General features: G+C 37.2%; 1 protein-coding gene across 6 annotated transcripts in view; it reads left to right on the forward strand.

Annotated features, from left to right (window-relative positions):
* HCFC2 (host cell factor C2) overlaps window positions 1-13,331 on the forward strand; it is a 19,176-nt gene extending 5,845 nt beyond the window's left edge. For 2 of the 6 annotated variants that reach the window (XM_059846184.1, XM_059846187.1), the window contains exons 7-15: window positions 437-625; window positions 1,721-1,906; window positions 2,332-2,435; window positions 3,352-3,550; window positions 4,492-4,692; window positions 5,878-5,948; window positions 7,182-7,319; window positions 8,635-8,820; window positions 9,218-10,476. In XM_059846184.1, the coding sequence (XP_059702167.1) occupies window positions 437-625; window positions 1,721-1,906; window positions 2,332-2,435; window positions 3,352-3,550; window positions 4,492-4,692; window positions 5,878-5,948; window positions 7,182-7,319; window positions 8,635-8,820; window positions 9,218-9,532 (1,589 nt within the window). In that variant the 3' untranslated portion in view covers window positions 9,533-10,476. Of the gene's footprint in view, window positions 1-436; window positions 626-1,720; window positions 1,907-2,331; window positions 2,436-3,351; window positions 3,551-4,491; window positions 4,693-5,877; window positions 5,949-7,181; window positions 7,320-8,634; window positions 8,821-9,217 lie in introns of all 6 variants that reach the window. The other 4 variants (XM_059846185.1, XM_059846189.1, XM_059846188.1 and 1 more) reach the window with 4 other exon arrangements.
* Window positions 13,332-19,805: the final 6,474 nt, after the last annotated feature.

Here is a 19,805-nt window from a genome sequence, read left to right on the forward strand (position 1 = left end):
TACTTGAAAAGTAATATTTTAATTATTATTTGAAGATTTAGCAGGTTTGCTTCTTCAAATCTTTGTTAATACAACTTTAATGCTAAGTAATGTAAATACTCCTTCATTTCTAGAAGAACACAGGAGACAGATCAAAAGTTGAGAATTCAGGGATAGTACTAACATGCTTAGAAAAACCTCATTTCAGAATCTGTTTGCCTGAGAGAGAGATAACCAGAGGTCAGAAACTTCAGCCTGTATGAATTGATTTTATCTTGCACATTAATTGGAAAGTGACCTTCTCTTCATAATATTTCCATTTTAAATGCAGCTGTCTCTAAAAGGAGAGGTGATTTATTTTCATTTTTTCTTTTCTGAGCAGTTAAGTGTGTTAACATCTTTATTTCTTGTTTTGGAGAACATCTAGAAACTAAATGCTTTGAGTTTCATTTACTAGATACCACAGAATGGATAGGTCTGATCTCAGATTGCCAGGAGGACAAAAGTAACTTGTTACCAGGGCCAAGAGCAGGACACTGTGCTGTAGCTGTTGGCACTCGTCTGTATATTTGGAGTGGTAGAGATGGTTACAGAAAAGCTTGGAACAATCAAGTTTGCTGCAAAGATCTTTGGTACCTTGATACTGGTGAGTTGGAAATAAATAAGAGACTTGTACTATGTTCTGTGTTTTATTAACATATGGAAAGCTTGCATGACTGATGATCAAACATTAAGCTGTAGCAAACTTGAAGTGTATTTACATTTTAAAAATTGTTTTTAAATTTTGCTTTACTACTGGTTGTTTAAAGGCTATTACTTAAAATGAAAAAATTAGGAAGGCTTGTTTAAAAAACTTTTGCTAAATTCTCACTGCTTGCCATAGTCAATTAATACAAGATGCTAAAGGCTGTTTTGCCTAAACTCAGGGTTCCTGGCCTCTTTCAAGTGATCTTTTCTGCTACTACAAATCCCTTCTATTGGGATCATTGCTGCTGCTGATCCCTCATCTCTTGGACTGCAAAAAGATACTCTTCAATCTAAGAAAGGACCAGATTGTTCCTGGGGATGAAGGGAATTCTTGAGACTAATTACTCATTAGTAGCTGCATTGATAGCAGGACACTGAGTTGGGAACGAGGGAATTAGAATAGAACTTTTTTTTCCTGTTTCATTTTTACCTCAGAAAATGAAAAAGAGTAGCAGGGGAGGGGTGTGCTTAGGACTGCAGCCTGGTCAGGCATAGAGGCACATGAGAGGAGCAAGCTGTTGGCATTAGTTGTGTCCAAGCTTCAGCCTGTGCAGAAGAAGTTAGAGCAAAAGCTCACTTCAGCTACACAGAGCAAGCAAAAAGGAAGAGGAATAATTTGTGAATTAGAGGAATATGTAAAGCTTTAGGAGCCAAAGAGCTACCTGCATCGTTTCAGGAAAGCACAAGGATCTCCTGTCTCTGTAATCCCTACAGTGATATAGCTACAGCTCAAAGGCCTACTGGCAGCAGAAGAACCATTAAAAACAAAGCATCAAAACTAGAGCATTTTTGAACACTTTGAAAAGACACTTTGTAATTCTCTGTCTTGACTCGCCCCCTTTGACGGTGGTTTCTTGTTGAATATATGTTGGTATATATTGTACATCAGTGAAAAAGGAGTGACTGATTTTACTTGCAATATGCAGCTATTTAATAAACTGGTAAGGGAAGGCAATTTCTAACATGCCATCTGTGTTTTATTGGTTTCCTGTAGAGCGACCTCTAGCACCATCACAGGTACAGCTGATCAGAGCTACAACCAACTCTTTTCAATTGAAGTGGGACGAGGTACCTACTGTTGAAGGATATCTGCTTCAATTACATGCTGACTCACCAGTGCCACCGGTGGCTGGAATTCCTGGTACTGGCATTCCTGAGACATCAGTGCTGAGTTCACAAGGTAGCAGTCAGATCACGTTATACTAATGCTCATGCACAGGGAGACTGGAGGGTTGCATAAGTAATAAATATGAGTTTGTTTTTTAAGGAATCATTCTGTGAGAGAGAGAGACCCTGTTTCTTTTGTTATTCTCCAAATGCCTGCATCATAATTATGGCAAACTCCCCTTTCACTTGTTTCTGTTGGTTTTGCCCAGCTGTCTGAGTTTTGAAGATATTTGTAGAATGCTAGGCACAAGTTGAGAAAGGAAACAGTGAGGAAAGGATTTTATCTGACTGTTTATCCATACAGTTTCATTTCAGACTTACAATAAAGTTTTCCTTCAGGCAACTTTGGCCTCCCTTTTTCTTACTGAAATAGGTTAAAACCATCATAATATTAAGTTTTACATAACTGATGAGAATTTGCTTTTGTTTACCTGCAAGGTGGCTGTTCTCTCCATCAGAGTCCACAATCATTGCCTAGCATCCCTTATGCAGAAATGAAGGTGGATCATCCCAGCCAAAGAAATAATCTCATTCCTAATAACGTAAGTGTAAGCTGAGAAATGCACATTTTTTAGTCTTAGGAAAAAAAATGCAAATAAAACAAAAAGAAAGACACCTGCTAAAGTAGTCCATTTTCTTACATACTTCTTGCTTTTGTGATTGGGACACAATCTTTAAAATCTTTCAAGTCCTCTTCTTGTTAATGCAGAAGGGAATTGCAACTGTATTGTCTTCCACAATGCCAACTGTGAGTCTCACACCAATAGGAATACTATTTGTCCTCAAAATGCTGGTGACATTAATGTGGGAGGCAAAAAGAATAAGGCATATTCCTTCTTTGTTAGTCTAGTTTAGTTTTATGCTAGTCTGCATATTTCTAAGTTCCTACAGCAGGTTAAATCCAGTTATTATCTGTGGTGTGCAGTTGTACATGTTCCTCTGTTTCGCCAATTTAACAGAAATAGTGAGGACAAACTCTGGCTAAAGGATCTCGTTTTTAGAACTTTGGACCATTTCTTAGTTGTGTCAAGTCTGAGATCTGTATGGGATCCATAATGTATTCCTGGAGAAAACACATGTAGAAATACCATAAATTTCACAAAGAGTAGAAATATCTCAAGTACATGTCAGGAAGGCAAAGATTGCAAGCCTCTGTAATTGTGATTTTCCCCATTGCCCAAAGTCCCCCCAGTAGACTAAATATACACATCAATGAAATGCCATGTAATGATAAAATTTAGTGTGACTCTTCCAAGTCAACTCAATGTTTGAGTCTTTGTTTTATAATGACTAAGATAAGGATTGAGAGATTGATTTCTTCATCTAATTTAAAGTACTAGAAGGAATTATTGGATAAGTTTATATTGTTGTTTATGAGCAAGCATTTTCATGTCATGTTTGCAACTGAAATTTCTAAACTTTGCAGTTTAACATTAACAAATGTGTTGTTTTGGTTAGGTCCAAGTTACCCTTTCATCCAGTTCAAAAGTAGAAGGAAAAGAAAAGGTTGCAGCACCTGAAAACAAGCTTACACAGGAAACTATGAAAAACCACACGGATGCTACAGGATTCAAAGGATCAAGTGCCCCTTCTCTTTTGCCTGTTTGTACTTCTTCAAGTAAGATGACTGTAGAAAAAAAAAAGAGAAAAAAAAAAAGTGAGAGTTAAAATTCATCTCAAAAACATAAAATAAGATTGTTTCTGTCTTGTAGTTTAAAATTATTTGAGAGTCCTTTGTAGTTTAAGAAATCCAACTTGTGTTAGTTATTACTGGATGTATTTTTAAAAGATACAAAGAAAATTGAAATCTTAACTTGTTTGAAGTGGTGCAAAGTACGTGAAATTCTCAATATATTCATTATTATGATGGATGATCTGTCTATTTAAACATCAGTAGCCATTTTTAGCATCAAGTAAAAAGGGACAGATGACATTTTACAACTATTATGGTGATAGTCACTCCAAACAGACCCTGTGTCTGTCTGTTAGCTATTGGCTGGTGTAAAATTTCAGGCAATGTAGAGACAAGCATGTTTCTCTCTGACTGTAGAGGAAGTAAAAGATGACGAGGCTCTGATTTATGCATGTCACTGAAGTGCCTTAAGTTCAGTGTAGTGAATCCAGGCTTAATCACCTGATCTGTTTATATTTGATCTCAATGTATTTTATAGTAGTTGGATCTTTATTTTCTTCACAGTGTAATTTAATTAAATGTGGAAATTCTGGTTCTTATTGCCAGGTGAGAAACAGACTTCTGCAGGGGTTAATCTTAAATTGATCGTTAGAAATCTGTGATACTGATTTGTGTGGATGCTTTATTTTAGTAGGGTTTTTTCCCCAAATTAATTTTTTTGTGACCAGATACTTAAAAAACAGCAAACTTAAAATAACTGTTTACATACACCTATTTATGACTGTGGAGACAGACTCCTGTTCAGTTATAAACCTAAAGTAAGCATTAGCAATCAATATAATCAGATATGTTCTAACCTAATTCTGAGCTAAACTCAGGCTTTATAAGAAACTAAATCCATTAGACCAAGTTGAGGTTTGGGGTGTTATCAATATTGAATTGCTAATATTTTCTTCTTTTTTAAGGTGCTCAGACATCAGCAAATGTAGGTGAATTGCATGACTTGGACAAACAAAGTGTAAATCCTGATGCTTCTGTATCCAGTACTGTCTCCAGCACACAAACTATGGTAACCCAGCAGGCTGTTAAAACTGAATCATCAAGTACAAATGGGGCAGTTGTTAAAGATGAAACTTCACTAACAGCATTCAATTCAAAATCTGAAGGTTTGAAATGTGTTTCACATACTGTATTTTGAGCCATATATTTCTAAGGCCATCAGAGTTCCTATAGTATGGTGGGATTCCTGTCTTGAGTAGTACCTGGGATGCAGATAGGGCTTTGGGCATTGAAGACCTTGTGCAGCCTGGATGATCTCTGCTAGGATTTATGCATCTTTTAAAATCAGGATATTCTTCTATGCATTTGTAAATCACCGTGATTCCTGTAAGTGACAAATCTTCATTTATGCAGAGGTCCATTTGCTAAATATCAGTGGTAGTCTGTTTTGCTGCTTCCTGCACATTTACTTTCATTCAGTGCTTGTCTGTTTAGTCAGCAAAAGACTAAAATGGTAACTTTGGATGATTTTCACTTTAAGCAACTGACCTCTGTAATAAATGTGTTGAGCTCCCTGCTGGTCTAATGTGCTGACCTCTTCACAGTCTGCTGGAAATACCCAAAATAAGCAGCAGTGCAGAACATAAATAGGTAGTTTTTCAAGTTTTGTTTTTGACAAATATCCACAGGCAGTGCTCGTTATTGTTTTGAGTGTTAACTAAAGAACTGTATTCTCATATTGATGTTGTGTGTATAGTGTGATTTTTACCAAGCAGTATTGTATTTTAAGAGCAGAACCCAGGAAGACAAGTATAGAATACTAACACTCCCATGTGTTACTCATGTGCCTAATCTTTTTTTTTCTTTAAAGATTCCATTTTAAATTTAATGAATGGTCTGTTCCCATTTGTTAAGGTTGTTTACAGTTTAACTGCTTCTGTTCAGAATTCAGAATATTGATGTCAGAAAAAATTGCAGACTATTCATACTTAGACTATTCATATAATGTCCCCAGTATGTGCCTCAATCTGGTATTTAGATTATTTGTTCACAAATATTTTATATCATATATATCATAATGCTGTCACTTTTGAGGATTTTCTGAGTCCTGCCTTCTGTTTCTATTATCTGTAGCAGCCTCCAATGCCAAACTCTCAGAATTGTTCTGTGGATTTGATAGAAGCCAAAATTAGTTTGTGTTATAAATAGAACTGCATGCAAAAGAAGTCTGAGTCATTCTTGTGCAACAAATACTTGTAAATGGCTATTGAGGTCAACTTTCATACTCTGTGGGTTTTATATTAAATTTTTTTTATTGCTGACATTTTTAAAATTTAATGTTTTGTTTTTAGCTGCTGAAATTGCTTATGTCACACCTTCAACAAGGGTCAGTACTGGACAGACAAATGATTCACACTCTTCTGTAAGTCTGAAAAAGTATTATCAAATTGCTTTACCTATTGTTCTGTTGATTATTTGTAAGGGCTCTTCTGTTTTCCTTTAATTATATTTTTGAAAGAAAAGCAGTGTTTATTTTGAGCTTGGAGTGAATAATATAGGGGTAAACATTTCTGTTGTAAAACTAATTGCATTGTGTGGGTTAGGTGCAAGTCTAAATAGCAGTTGTGTAGTTGGGAGGAGATCCAAGTTCATGTTTCAGCTGTTGAATCATTTTTATCAACTGGCACAGTGGAATGGTCTCTGCTGCATGATGTGCAAATATAAAAAGCTTTCCTGTATGCAGAACTGAATTTAGAACTAAGTATGTATTAGATCAGACTAGTGTTAGCTGCTGATTCTATAGATTTGAAACATAACTGAACTGACATCTTGATGTTTTTCCCTAGAGGAGATGGGAACTGACTATGCAAGCTGTAAATACTGCCTGAAAAAGTAAATGCTTCCTATTTCACCTGCTTACAACTTAATACACAAACACAAGGTGCCACTGTTGCCACCAAAAGCGAGGAACTAAGGATGGGGAGAAGCAGCTGCTACCAAAGGGTGGGGTGCTTTTGCCAAGAGCGGCTGCAGCTCCTGCCCCATTTCCATGCTAGCAGGATCATGGCCTGTCTGTGCTGGGCACCTGACTGTGCAAGTGCTCTCCCTGGTGCATGGAGACCAGCAAGAAAGCCAGTTTGTGTTATTGAGTCAGTCAGGAGCAGTTTGCACGCCCTCCATCCCCATGGCCCCATGCCACAGCAGAGGGCTGTTCTCAGCTGCAGGCGAGTTCCGCAGTGCCTGACAAAGAAAGTGCATGGGGCTGAGCTACAGCTGAGCCCCAGGGGGGAGCTGCCGATGTTGGACCACCTTGGGAAACTTGTTGACCTCTGAGAGAAAGTCAAGACCTTTTCTCAACTACATGCTGCTACAGACACCTAGTTCTACAGATTTAAGCTTCTTCCCTGCCCCATTCAGAATATCAGATGCAACATCCCAGCTGTTACTTTTTAAATGACAGACTGTGTCTGAGTAAATGTATAAGAACCAGTTGGTTTTGCACAGTATTTTAGTAATACATGCATATTCATTTGAAGCATAAGAAAGTAACGCTGGTATAAAAGGGGGTTGTCTCTTACATATACTAGAGCCTTGACATTTTTTTCCATGGCACTGAAGTGTGGGTAATCTACATGACGTGTTCTTCAAATACTAGAGAGCTTCCCAGAGGCTGCCAGCATCGGTGAAAACCAGAGACCGCCGGTGGTATGATGTGGGAATTTTTAAGAACAACAGTGCTGTGGTGAGCCAGTTCTACTTGCTGCCAGAGGAAACACTGAACATCAATAGCAAGGTAGCTGCTGCTTCTCTGATATAACTTGCATATACCTATTTCAGAATTTGTTGCTTATATAGTTCACAACAAAATATGGATTTTCTAATACTACAGCAGAATCTGTGCTTGTAGAAGTTGCATTTTATGACCAGTAGATCTTCATGTATTTTTCTCACCTTTTTTTACTATTTTCTAAACTAGATTAATTTCTTCCATTATTTATGTATGATAATACAAAATATCTTATTTTGCTATTGCTGATTCTTTTTTTTATTTCTTGTCTTAGAAAACAATTTTAAACTTATAAATTTTCAAGCCAGTAAAATTCTTTTAAACTAAAAACCCCACAATTTCTTAATATGTTATTTCAGTCCAGCATTGAAATGTTTCAGTTTCTTCTGTATTTCCAGAATCTTTGCATAAAAATTGTTAAAGATATTAGTAAGACATAGGCTAGACTGTTTAAAAAGAGTAGACCTGGAACTGTAGTGGCTTTTCCATTAGATCTTTCTAACTTAATATTTGGTACATGTAAATGAATACATAAAAATTATGAGTGTGAAACTTGCAAAAATGTAACAGTTTTGATGGTAAAAGTGTGAATTTGTGATGTCCTCATTAACCAGAAACAAAAATTATGTCTTCTTGAGACAGAAACAAAATAACAGAAGCCTTCCTTTGCAAGCACTTCATTATAAATATTCTATGTCTTAGTTTTAAAGAGCACAGTACAATGTACAATGTTTACATTAATTGTGGTTCTTTCACATTATTCAGTAGGAAAATAGTTCCACTGAAAGGATCAGTGATGCATCAATGCATATTTTATTTTAATTATGGAAGTATGGTAGCACATAATGTTTCAGAAAGCTGTTTGTTACTAACTTACTGTGCTTTTCCTTAAGAACATTTTGATTACTTACACATTGTACTGCAGCTCCTAATGTCAGAAAAAACTGCTTTTGAATTAAAAATATTTTTAGGACAGATTATGTTAATTAAATCATAATTTATGTAGTTGTAAATGCTACTTTGTTTTAACTTTCCTGAGTAAAAATAACCACAAGGCACAGTTTAATTTAAATAGCTGAAAAACTGGGATATCTTTTGGTCTAGACGTGTAGTCTTACTTTGCATATTACATCAGCTGTTTTGATGTGAGATACTGTGTCAGTCAAAACCTTTTCATAAATTCTGATCTAAGTACAGCAGTATTAAATAGATTTCAGTTTCAATTAAACTTTATTAATCTCAGCTTAACACTTTATACTTTTTTAGGATAATTGTGTTTATAATATTTTTTAAATTACCACAAATGTTTCTTCCTTTTCAGACAGAAGGTGCAGATGTACCAGACTACAGATTACTTAAGAAACAAGATCTGTTTCCAGGCACAGTGTACAGATTCAGAGTTGCTGCAATTAATGGCTGTGGTGTTGGGCCTTTCAGTAAAATCAGTGAATTCAAGACATGCATTCCAGGTTTTCCTGGAGCTCCTTCAACAGTCAAAATCACCAAGGTGAGAAATAGAGGTAGTTTTGATTCTGGTTCTGATGTGTGAAATTCTGGTCACCGGTGTAATCTCAGAACTCTTAGTTAGTTTTATTTTTAAGTTAAAATTGTCATATAAAATAGTGTCCAATGCTTACTTGGTTACCGCTGCTCAGTATAATATTCTCAAAGAAATTTGCTAAAAAGAATTCTTTTTAGAGCTAATTATAGTTTCCCCATGATTTTCTAGTCTTAGATCATTAAATCTATAGGGGTTTACCACACTTCTTAAAAAAAAGTCAAAAAACATCCTTATGTCCAGAGTGGTGATGATAGGTTAGAATCTTTAGAATTTGGTGGTTTTTTGTATTTTTTAGATATTAATGGTTAGCTACATACCATCATAATTTTCTCTCTTTCTTCAGAGTGTAGACTGTATTCATCTTTCTTGGGAGCCTCCTGCTTCACCCTCTGGAAATATTTTAGAATATTCTGCCTACTTAGCCATCCGTTCCACGCAATTACAGGAAAATCCAAGTCAACTTGTATTTATGAGGATATACTGTGGTCTTAAAACCTCCTGTGTAGTGACTACTGCCCAGCTTTCCAATGCCCATGTGGATTACACCTCCCGGCCTGCCATTGTGTTCAGGATTTCAGCCAAGAACGAGAGAGGCTACGGCCCAGCCACGCAGGTTCGGTGGCTCCAAGGTAAAGTCGCTGTCACACACAGCATTTGAGTGGAGCAGGAGCTGTACATTTCATCCAGAACCAACGCAGCACTGCATGTGAACTTCTTGAAATGTTGGTTTGTTCCTTATAGGAGTTTTATGCAATTCTAATTGTTGCTTCTGACTTCTGTATAATTCACTTCAGCGCAGAAGTTTTTCAGTGTAATAAGAAGTAATCCAGTTATGTGCATCATGTAGATATATACAATGTAATCAGGGTTTTTTTCAGTCTTTTCACCTTCCTAAATGGAAAAAAAAATTCTATCAGGTGATATAAGGTGCATTTTTGTGATGCATATACACTTTAAAATCTGTGTTACATCCAGAAGAGGTTTTGTCATCTTGTCCTTGGGCTTGAATATGTACAGGTTCATGATGATTTGGGGATGGGAATGGATCCACTGAAAATAAAATTAGTGTTAGCCTGGTCAGTTCTGGCCTGCCTTAGAAGTTAGCCAATCTGGGGTCTCAAGTTTTGTCATCTTCTCATCCTGCTCCTCCCCGTTTCTGGCTTAGCTTTGTTGGGAGCTAGCTTTGCTCAGCAAGAGGTGCTGTGAGCACAGAGGAAGGTAGAAAGGGCAGAGTACCCACCCCCTTGGGCAGCAGGGAACTGTGGGGGGGGTAGCTGACCTCAGCTGCTGGGCTGGGACCCACCTGTTGAATGCTCCACTGCTTGGTTTCTAAAATATGTGCTTTTCTAAGATGGGGAGTAACAATGAAGAAGTTGTCTTCTGTGATGTTCAGTATTTCAGTGCTGTTTTAACCCTTTATTTGGCAAGGGTTTTGACCATTATCTATATCCTAAACTCTGAAATAGTGTTTGTCTGAAAATGTTTGAGTGTGTACACTATGTGAAATTATGAAACATTTAACAATGTCTCCTTTGTTTTGCAGATATGAAAACATCAGGCTCAAAGTAGAAACGACTTAATAAATTTCAATTTTCAAATGTAGTGTTTAATGTAACTCTTGTACTATTTGTAAATGTCACAAATATTTTATTTTTGCATTGTTTTTATCTTAAAAATATATAATCTTTTTTATGTTTGACACATCGATGTTGTAGAGCCTTGCTCAGGTATGAGTATCATATAGAATATATATCAGAGATGGTGGGGTGGAGGATCGCTCTTTGTCCAGCAGCTGTTTTTGGTAGTGATAAGTTAAAATGTAAAGAACACAGAGTTTCAAATCAAAAATGAATAAAAGAATTGGCACAAGTAGTATTTGAGGTAGTGTCCCCGAGATTGCTACAGATCTTGCATAGATAATTCATAAGATTTGGGATATGAGCAAATTCTGTTTGGTTTCAGTTCCCTATACCACATTCTTCATTCTGGTGCCTGAGTACAAGGCAAAAATTTCCAGTTATTTTATAGTAACTTAAAATGTATAAATATTTTAATATATACTTTTTTGGAAAAGAAATGATTTTTTCTACTATTTGTAACAAATATCTTAATCTTGAAAAACATCCCCTGAAAATTTAAAAGGAAAAAGATAAACTTATCCATTGCTCTTATTACAAAAAACATAAATTCATTGTAAATGCACTACTATTACTTAAAATTATCCTTTTGTAGTTGTACAAATCTTAAACTTGTAAATACCAATGTTTACAAGAGACCTTTCTGGTCTTGTATTAAAACATCCATGAGATTCATTCTCTTCTCTTTTTTTTTTTTAATCCATATGCTTTGCTTTTAGCATATGCTTGCTTTTTGCACTAATAATAACTTACCTCATTCCTGTGTTAGTAATCACTTTTGTTGCTTCCATAATGTTTCTGTAAAACTTCAATCTGAAAATTTTAACCAAAGTTTAGAATACATGGTAAGCAATTTTGCACAATTTTATGGCAACTTTCAACATATTTATTCCAGTTAATCTTCTTAAGTGCTTGTTTGCTTTACCAATATATTCCATCAATCAAGTTCAGTATCTCCCTTTTACTATGCATCATTTTACATTAACTAGCTAGCTGAAAAAATCAACAAGCATTACTTCTAGGAATAGGTTGATCCATTCCTACGCAAAAAGAAAAAAATTGTTCACAGTAGTGAAATAAAGGTAAACATTTTAAATGGTATTTATGTATCTGTATATAAAACTATGTTTACCAAAGTGTAGAGGCTGAGTTGGACAAGGTCACTAGGTGAATAGATTGAGGCACCTAAATAAGATTATTTTAAAATAAAATCTAAATTATTTACTGTGCAATGAAGTTTATACTTTGCACTTTAATTTTGCCCCAAATGCCAAAAGATTATACATCAAGCTAGAATTTCTTGTCTCTTCCAGTAAAATTTGTCTTAAGAGTGTTTGTAAATATATAAACTAAAATCAATTATGTGCCTAGTTTGGTGGGAGAAGTATCACTAAAATAGTAGAGATTTAGCAGCTCAAGTCTCCCAGAGTAGATTTAACAGCTAAGTGTTGGCTGCCCTGAGAATCAGGGATATAACAAAGTGCTGGTACAGCCTTAATTATCGCAATGCATCACATGCTCCAGTAGCGTCAAGAAAGTGCTGGGGACCATAAATGGCTATAATAGTGTTAATTGTGGCACAGGAGTAACAGATGTGGTTTGACTCCAAGAAGAATCATCAGATATCCCAGTTTCACTTTAAACAGTGTTTATTGTATGAATGTATAGGACTTTTCCTGAAGTTAACTGGCTTTAAGATATTTGTGTTTTAATGGTCCATTTTGTCAGGTAGGATCTCTACCAATACTGTCTGATAACTAAAGTACCATACAGATGAACTGTCAACTAGAAGAATAGAACTTTGTTTTTATTATTAGTACTGTGAAAGAAGCCTTTAGAGAAAATACTTGTGGCTTTGATTTTGTTGGTTAATAGCTGTGATTGTAGAATTGTTATTTAAGAATAAAACCTGTTGGGTGTGTCTGGGTGGAGTTTTTTTGCACTTGATTTCATATGCTTTGCACAATTTCTTTTTTCAGTGGGCGTGTCACGACTACCAAAGGGTAAAACTGTGGCGTTTTCAATGAAAGTGTAATTTCCTTGTGAGTGTGCTTTCTTCAGCTGACTTGACATAAAATGTCACTTTCTCTTTTTTGTCCAAGTTGGGTAACGTTGAATAGTGATCATATGCAACTCTTCAGTTGCTCGCAGTTTTACTTTAAACTGAAATTGTGGTACACACTGTAAAATACACTTTTTGGTCTGTTTTTAGAACTGTATTTATAATGTCTAAATCCCACCTGTTTGCCTATCAACTAGATATCAGACAAATATTGATTGTTTGATTTTTAAAGTTTAGAAGACCATTGACACCAGCTCTTTGAGACTCCATGTTCTCCATTTATTTCAGATACTGCTAAAGGACGTGTCACAGAAGCTGAAATCTAGCAGATTACTATATCCATATTGTAGAAATGTCTAGGTTTACTGAACTCCTTAGGGAGGTTGTAACTGTGTAAGCATAGGACAGTCATGCCAGTTATGGTAGGCACTGCTACAGCTTCATCTTCAGAATGGTCTTGTGAAAGTGGAAATGAAGTGAACAATAACCTACACTTTGTGTTTTCAAAGTAATTATAGCAATATCTTTTGAATGTACTTTGGAGTAGAGCACATGATCACGCTATAAACTCTGAAGATATAGTAAGTATTACTGTTCTTATCTGATCATTTCAGGATAGCAAATTTAACGTGAACATAATCTTACAGCCTGTTACTTAATGACCTCTACAAGGAAACTGACATTTTGTACAATACACGTTGACTAGTCTTATTTTGAAGCCTTGTTTGTTCTTTGTAATAAAGTGGTTGTCCTGTCAAGCGCATTGTAAATACTGAAATGTGTCTATTTTTCAGAGGTGTACGTGTACAAACTTGGAATTTCTGATACAGAGAGTGAGTAAATTTCTCAAACTGGGGAAGAGGGTTTAATGATAAGCACTGTCATAATACTATTACTCTTCCATAAATATTGTCTCCTAAGTTAATTCTTGGATACCTCATGAGCTTTTTCCCTAGTTGAGGTTCTCCAATATCCTTGCCTCACCTTCTGCAGTTGCTGTGCACTCACCATTACTCTGTCCCCTACCATGCCTTTGTGCCTCGCAGGCTGTGGTCTCTGAAATTTTGACATTGCTTCCCCTGTTTATACAGGGATCATGTTACTGTTGCTGACAATGAGTGACAAAGAGTTTGGTGTTGCTTTGTTGCAGTTTGCTAAAAAGATGTGTGAGCACAGTCTGCTCAGAAGGCTCTTACTAAGGATTTTAATTGTATGCATGTCCAGCTCTGCTCAAAATGACACCATCTTTTATGGCAGCTGACTACGGGGAACTCTTGTGGGAATAAGCCGTACATGTTGCAAGAAGCGGGGGGAGAGAGAGGAGCAAGTGAACTGAAAGGTCTACTGGATTGTTTCTAGACCTCCTTAAGAGACTTCACATGAGAAACTGCTAAAAGCTGTCTTCTCCAGATTGATTCCTTCTTTGTGCTCCTAGCTATTGTAATAATGGTTGTTGTGTTGTTATTTGTGATGCTTGCATTAGTGGAAAACAAATGGGAAGGCCTAAAACATCAGTGAAGAATCTTCTTGTGCTGTTTTCTTTCTGTTAATAAGATTTTAAGAGTAGGAGTTTTCTCTTGAAGGCAAATTTGAATTTGCTGTATGAATTTATCTTAGAAACAACTCAGATTTATTTAATTTTTCTTTATAGCATTATCTGGTCCCTAGGATAATATTTCTAGTGAGCTAAACATCAGGGCTTTTATTCTGTGGCTTCCAGTTCTGACACTGAAGGATTTCCAGATTCTCAGGACAGGGGTGGAGCACTGACTGCTGGCACTGTATGGGCAATGAGTTCCTCCTTCTGTCAGTAGAAGTGAAATCTTCATTTTGAGGTGTTTGCCATTGGTCTGGAAGTGGAGATCCCTTTTATTAGAATTTCAACAAGTCAGCTTAAAGTATCAGGAAGATGAGCTTAAAATAATTCCTCTTGACCCATAGAGTCTTTAGGATACTGCACCTCCAGCACTTCCCCCAGAGAGAGGAAATCGCCATGATGTGGGGCAGGTGGGGGTAGGGTGGGCACCCAGCTGGATCCCAGCATGAATGATTGGTGGTAGGGCTCAGCCAGAGAATGTCTAGCACCTGCCGCCCCTGGAAGGGGAGTTAGGATGGCAGGAAGGCCCAAAAGATCTGTGTGAGATACTGGGCCCCTTGGTCTTACTCCCTCCTTACACGTGCCTCATGCTAGGTGGTGAAAATCTGGCATGTACTAATGTGGTCAATTTCAACTGGGTCTGTTCCCTACATCCTTCAAAAGCCTAAAGTGAAGTACTTAATATATTTGTTGGGTTTACAGTCCTGATATTTTGAACAACAAAAATATCTCTCAGATTGGGACTGGGCCTAGTTTGCTGTCTTTTTTTTTTTTGTTGGTTTTTTTTTTTTGTGGTTTGTTTTTTTGTTTGGTTTTTGGTTTGTTTTTTGGTTTTTTTTTTTTTTTTTTTTTTTTTTTTTTTTTTTTTTGAGGAGATTCTTGCCTCTAACAAGCATCTGCTTTTAATATCTGATGTAATTGCTAAGTTGGTATAGCAGTTCCTTAAAATGAAAACTTAGGCTTAGATGTGTTATGGTTGAAGAAAAAAAGAGATGCAGGATTTCAGTGTGTCGTAGTCTGTTGAAATTATAAAATTCTGTTATCTACACATGGAAGTTATCAATATACAGTTATTTCAAATAATTCTTAAAAGAGGCACACTGGCTATATGCCATTTTAGAAGGTTCAAAACCTTTTAGAAAGTCCAAAATGTTGGTTTATTTGCATCCTCTTTTCTTGTTTCTATTCACTCATTTAAATGTTTAACTGCCTTTTAGAGTAACCATCAATCTGACAGCTTGAGGTTTCAGCTACTTACATTTCAGCCATCTGAAGCAACATGAGAGCTGTCAAGCCAGTCAACATAAAATGGCCAGTTTTTGTCAATACTTCATGTGTGTACAGAACTTGATCCCACTGCATCTACTCCAGAAACCTTTTGGATGAGTTTCAGCTGCTTGGCTTGTAAAACGTGGCTGTTGCTTGTGGTTTTGGATAGAGTGAGAGCAGACTCATCCTCTGCTGCAGCCTTCCCAGGCTCCACAGTCTCATCCCATAGTGGTGGAGCATGTTTCCTTGTAGCAGAAATGCTCTCCAGCTGTCTGGAGATGAGGTTTCAGATCCTTCTCCTTCAGTGCTTAGCTTTTCCTATCAGCTGGCTCCTGGCATCTGCCTGTTCATCAGGTTGCTTTTCCTAGGATGTTACACTGCACAGGGAGCTCAGGTATCTGGTGGGTTTGGATTTCCTGGCTAGGGCCAAGGAAGAGTTGAACAGTGCAGAAACAAACTTGTGCATCTCAGCATCCTTTATCTGTGTCATGCTGCTCTTGACAGTGTTGGGATATGGGCTCTGCTGTGCTGGACTGTCTTCCTCCAGGGTGCAGAGAGTAGAAATAGTAAATACTGTTGCAAATGTTTTAGCTGCAGCTGCATTTCTAGTGACACAGCCCTTGGACATGAACTGAGTCTTGGTTGTGCTGTTGGAGGTGGTTTTATTTGCTGTTCATGCTGCTGTACAGGCTGGGTAATTATCAGGCACACACACATTAAATTAGCAACCCAAAGGCCGCTCCTCTGCCCAGCAGATTTAAACCCTCAATAGTTTTCTTTCACATATAAGCAAATCAGGTGCCATTGCTCTGATAAATGGGCCCTCTGGCCTGGCATGCTTCAATAAAATATTCCAGAAAATGAGCCTGGAAATTTGCCTGTAAGATTTCTTAAAGCAAGGTAGCTGACTCCCTCAGACCTGCTATGCAGTGCATCACTCTGGCCCTGCCTCCACAGCCATCCTTGTATTTAATGAACTCAGTGCAGCTGGCACCAATTTGAAGACTATTGTGCATAGCAGCAAACTGCTTTCCCTCCCAAGAGCACGTGGCCTTGAATGTCACTGCAACGTGAACTGGCAGTTTCCAGAGAGCTTCCCATTAAACTTTCACATCCTGAGGGTCAGAGGTAACATTGGAGTGCATTACCATGTCTATTTCACAAATCAGTAGGTAAACAGATCAACATTTGGTTGCTTAAATGTATTTTTCAGCCTTTGAAAGGGTGAAAGTGAGAATTATTTTGCTACAACAGCATATCTGATTTTCAAAGAGGAAAAATTGGTTGGTATTTTCAACTAGTCCCATGTCTTACCAGTGAACCACATCCAAAAGGCATCCTCCCACCACTGCTCTTTTCACCAAACCAGCAACAGGGGAAAAATAAGAGGAAGCATTAGATCAAAGTTCTTTCTATAGGACTGCATATATAGTTTCCTTATAGCATTATTTGTCTTAGAATCTACATCCAGCTTTGGAGGTTTTTTCATCTAAAACACAAGAAAATTCACTACTAGTTTCAGTGAAAAACTTCCTTTCTTCTATTTGGTACAAATCAAACCCCAAAAACCTCAAGACTGCACCATTTGGTAATGCAGTGACTTAAAGGCAAGTTGTCTTACTGCTGTAAATGTAACTGAGGCAGTGAGCCTCTGTGATTTACCTGGACCATTAATCACATTCAGAGCTCTGCAAAATGAGGAATATTATAGCTACAAGCAAAGCTGCTGCCAACCTTTATCATGACAGCAAGGTGCTGGGGAAAACCTTAGCCCTTGGCACTGCCCCTTGCTTTGCGCTGAGCAATCTCTTCTGTGCATGCCCATATGCTTCCTCTCTCCTGCCAAAGGCTAGAGGGAAATCACCTCTCCATGCCTACAACATGTTCATGAGCATCATACTCAAATTCTGCAATAGGAATAATCCCACAGCATTCACAGTGATCCAGAGTGCAGTTCAAGGAAGACAGCTCTTTAAAGAATAGCCCATATAATTTAGGCTGATTTTTAGCTACAGGCACATAAGCATGGGGCAGTAGGTATTCAGGATGTAACACCTCATGCCAGAACTCCATCTGTGTTCTTGCTATACCATCCAGCCACATATTTTAGCATTCAGTAGGAGATCAGAAGGGAGGAATAAATAAAACAGTTAACCATGCATGTGTACATCAACAACACTGGGAAAGGCAGAGCCTCAGTTCCCATTTTGCCTGTAATGAAAATGGGGTGTAGAAGAATACCATCGAAATTAGCTTTTCTCACAACTGCATTTGGACTAGAGATAACACCATTTCTGTACCTTTAAAGACACCAAAAGCGCCTACAAAGAAATACCAGAAGAATCAAGTTATACAAAAATGCATTTTCCAGTCTTAGTTTTGCTGCCACAGCTACCTCGAAGTCAAGCTCAGTTTGGGGGTATCTTAGTTCAAAAAAACATTCAGAGGACCAAAGACAGGAGTTTTGTAGAAGCAGGTGAGATGTAGCAAGAATGGTCATTCTTGGTTCAGGTCTTAGCTACTTGTAAATTTTAAACACCCAAACAGAGCAAAATGAGAACACAGATTTGTTGAACAAATATAAAGAATGCATTGGTTGTGCTGCTGCTAATAAAATTAGGCAAGTATTTCTTCAGAACACATTTTTTTTTATTTGGTGTACCATGGCTACAGTACCCTGCAAACTTTTATTAGGAGAAAGGTTTCAGAGAGACATGGCACGAAGTGTTGTACTATTACTTTTACTGCTATGGTTTCAGGAAGAGAATGAGAAGTTATGCAGTTTTGTCCTGGGCCCTCAGAGGGTGAAGGGAGAAGAAAGAAAAAGGAAAAACTAAGTATCGGCTTCATTGCTCACATGATGGAGTATAATCCACAAACTGAACACACTTCAACCTAAACTCACAGAAGAGATGGGAGCCTCAAAAATGCTGCCTGTTTTAAGCAAGTGTGTGGGATCACCTCAACCCGCTTTCTATACATCAAAATGCCAAATCTTCCCTAGCTTCTCCTTAGTTGGTATCACAGCTTTTTTCCATTGTAAATCTGGGAACAGTAAGAACAGGCTAAGCTGGCCTGAAATAAATGGAATAGAAACAGAAGGGGTTCTTGCAGGGATTGTGTTATTCAGTTTTACATTTAATGAGAAACTCCATTTGTTCATAGCTGCTGAAGAACGACAGGCTGCCACAAAGCCCAGAACATCCATGCAGACTGCCCAGAATACACTGGATCGCCTTCAGAGCCTCTGCCAGCAGGATGTTGACTGGTAGGAAACACTGCCAGCAGGATGTTGACTGGTAGGAAACACTGCTCAAATCTCCACATGAAGTTTTTGTTTAGCTAAAGAGCTAAACCTATATCTTAGGTTATGCTAATTTCCCAATATTGAACTATTTTTTTTTTTTTTTTAAGAAAAGACAAAACCAGCAAGAAATCATATGGCAAGAGTTTCAAGGTGTGGTTTGCTTAAATTAATAACAGGTATGTGGAAAGATAAATAATATATTACATTTCAGTCCACTGGAAACAGTAAAAATACAGAAGCTCCCAAAATCCAGTCTGAACAAGATACTACTAAAACTCCCATACCTACCCTAATATGCTAAGACATAGCAACAAAATTACCCACCCAATTATTAAAGAAACAGCAATGTTACCAAGAACAGCTCACTAAATATACAGAACCACAGTACCTAGGTAGAATTAATTGCAAAAGCAGGAAACAGACAACAAACCTGAAGTCTATCTTCCATTTCAGATTTGTATCACTTCTTCAGCTGTCAGCCACTCATGCACATACACACCCACACAACACGCAGCCCAGACACAGAAAGTCACTATCACTTTTGAGTTCCCACAGGCTCCCAAGAAACATTAAAACATTTCAGTAAAAAGTTTAAAGGAGATATTTTACCACAAGGACTATAAAATCCCCCCTACCTTGGATTTCTAAGTTTGGGATTCTAAAAGCCATACATAAAAAGGAGGAGTTATTTCAATAGCAGAAAGACTACCTTAAAAGTATCAAAGTAAGTCGAAGGAGAATTAATGCAACTGAAAAAATTTTTAAAAAAAGAAAACCTGCATTGCACAGTCAGTGCTTTCATTAACACTGTTGATAAGCTCTAAACCTCTAAAAGTAGTAGAGCATTCATTGGTTTTGATTAACCTTTAATTCAGAAGTTACATTAGAAAAAACAATTGTAGCAAATTTTTTGAGCTGCTAGTTTCATGAGGAAAAGGTCCTTCTCAAAATCTCAATAAATAAGCTGACATGTCAGGTTAGTTGAGGTTATCATGCAAGACAAGTTACATAACCAAGACTAACTCAATGTTTATAATAAAGGCAACTTGCATTCAAAAA

This window comes from Haemorhous mexicanus, chromosome 5 (genome assembly GCF_027477595.1).
Source record: "Haemorhous mexicanus isolate bHaeMex1 chromosome 5, bHaeMex1.pri, whole genome shotgun sequence".
NCBI lineage: Eukaryota > Metazoa > Chordata > Aves > Passeriformes > Fringillidae > Haemorhous > Haemorhous mexicanus.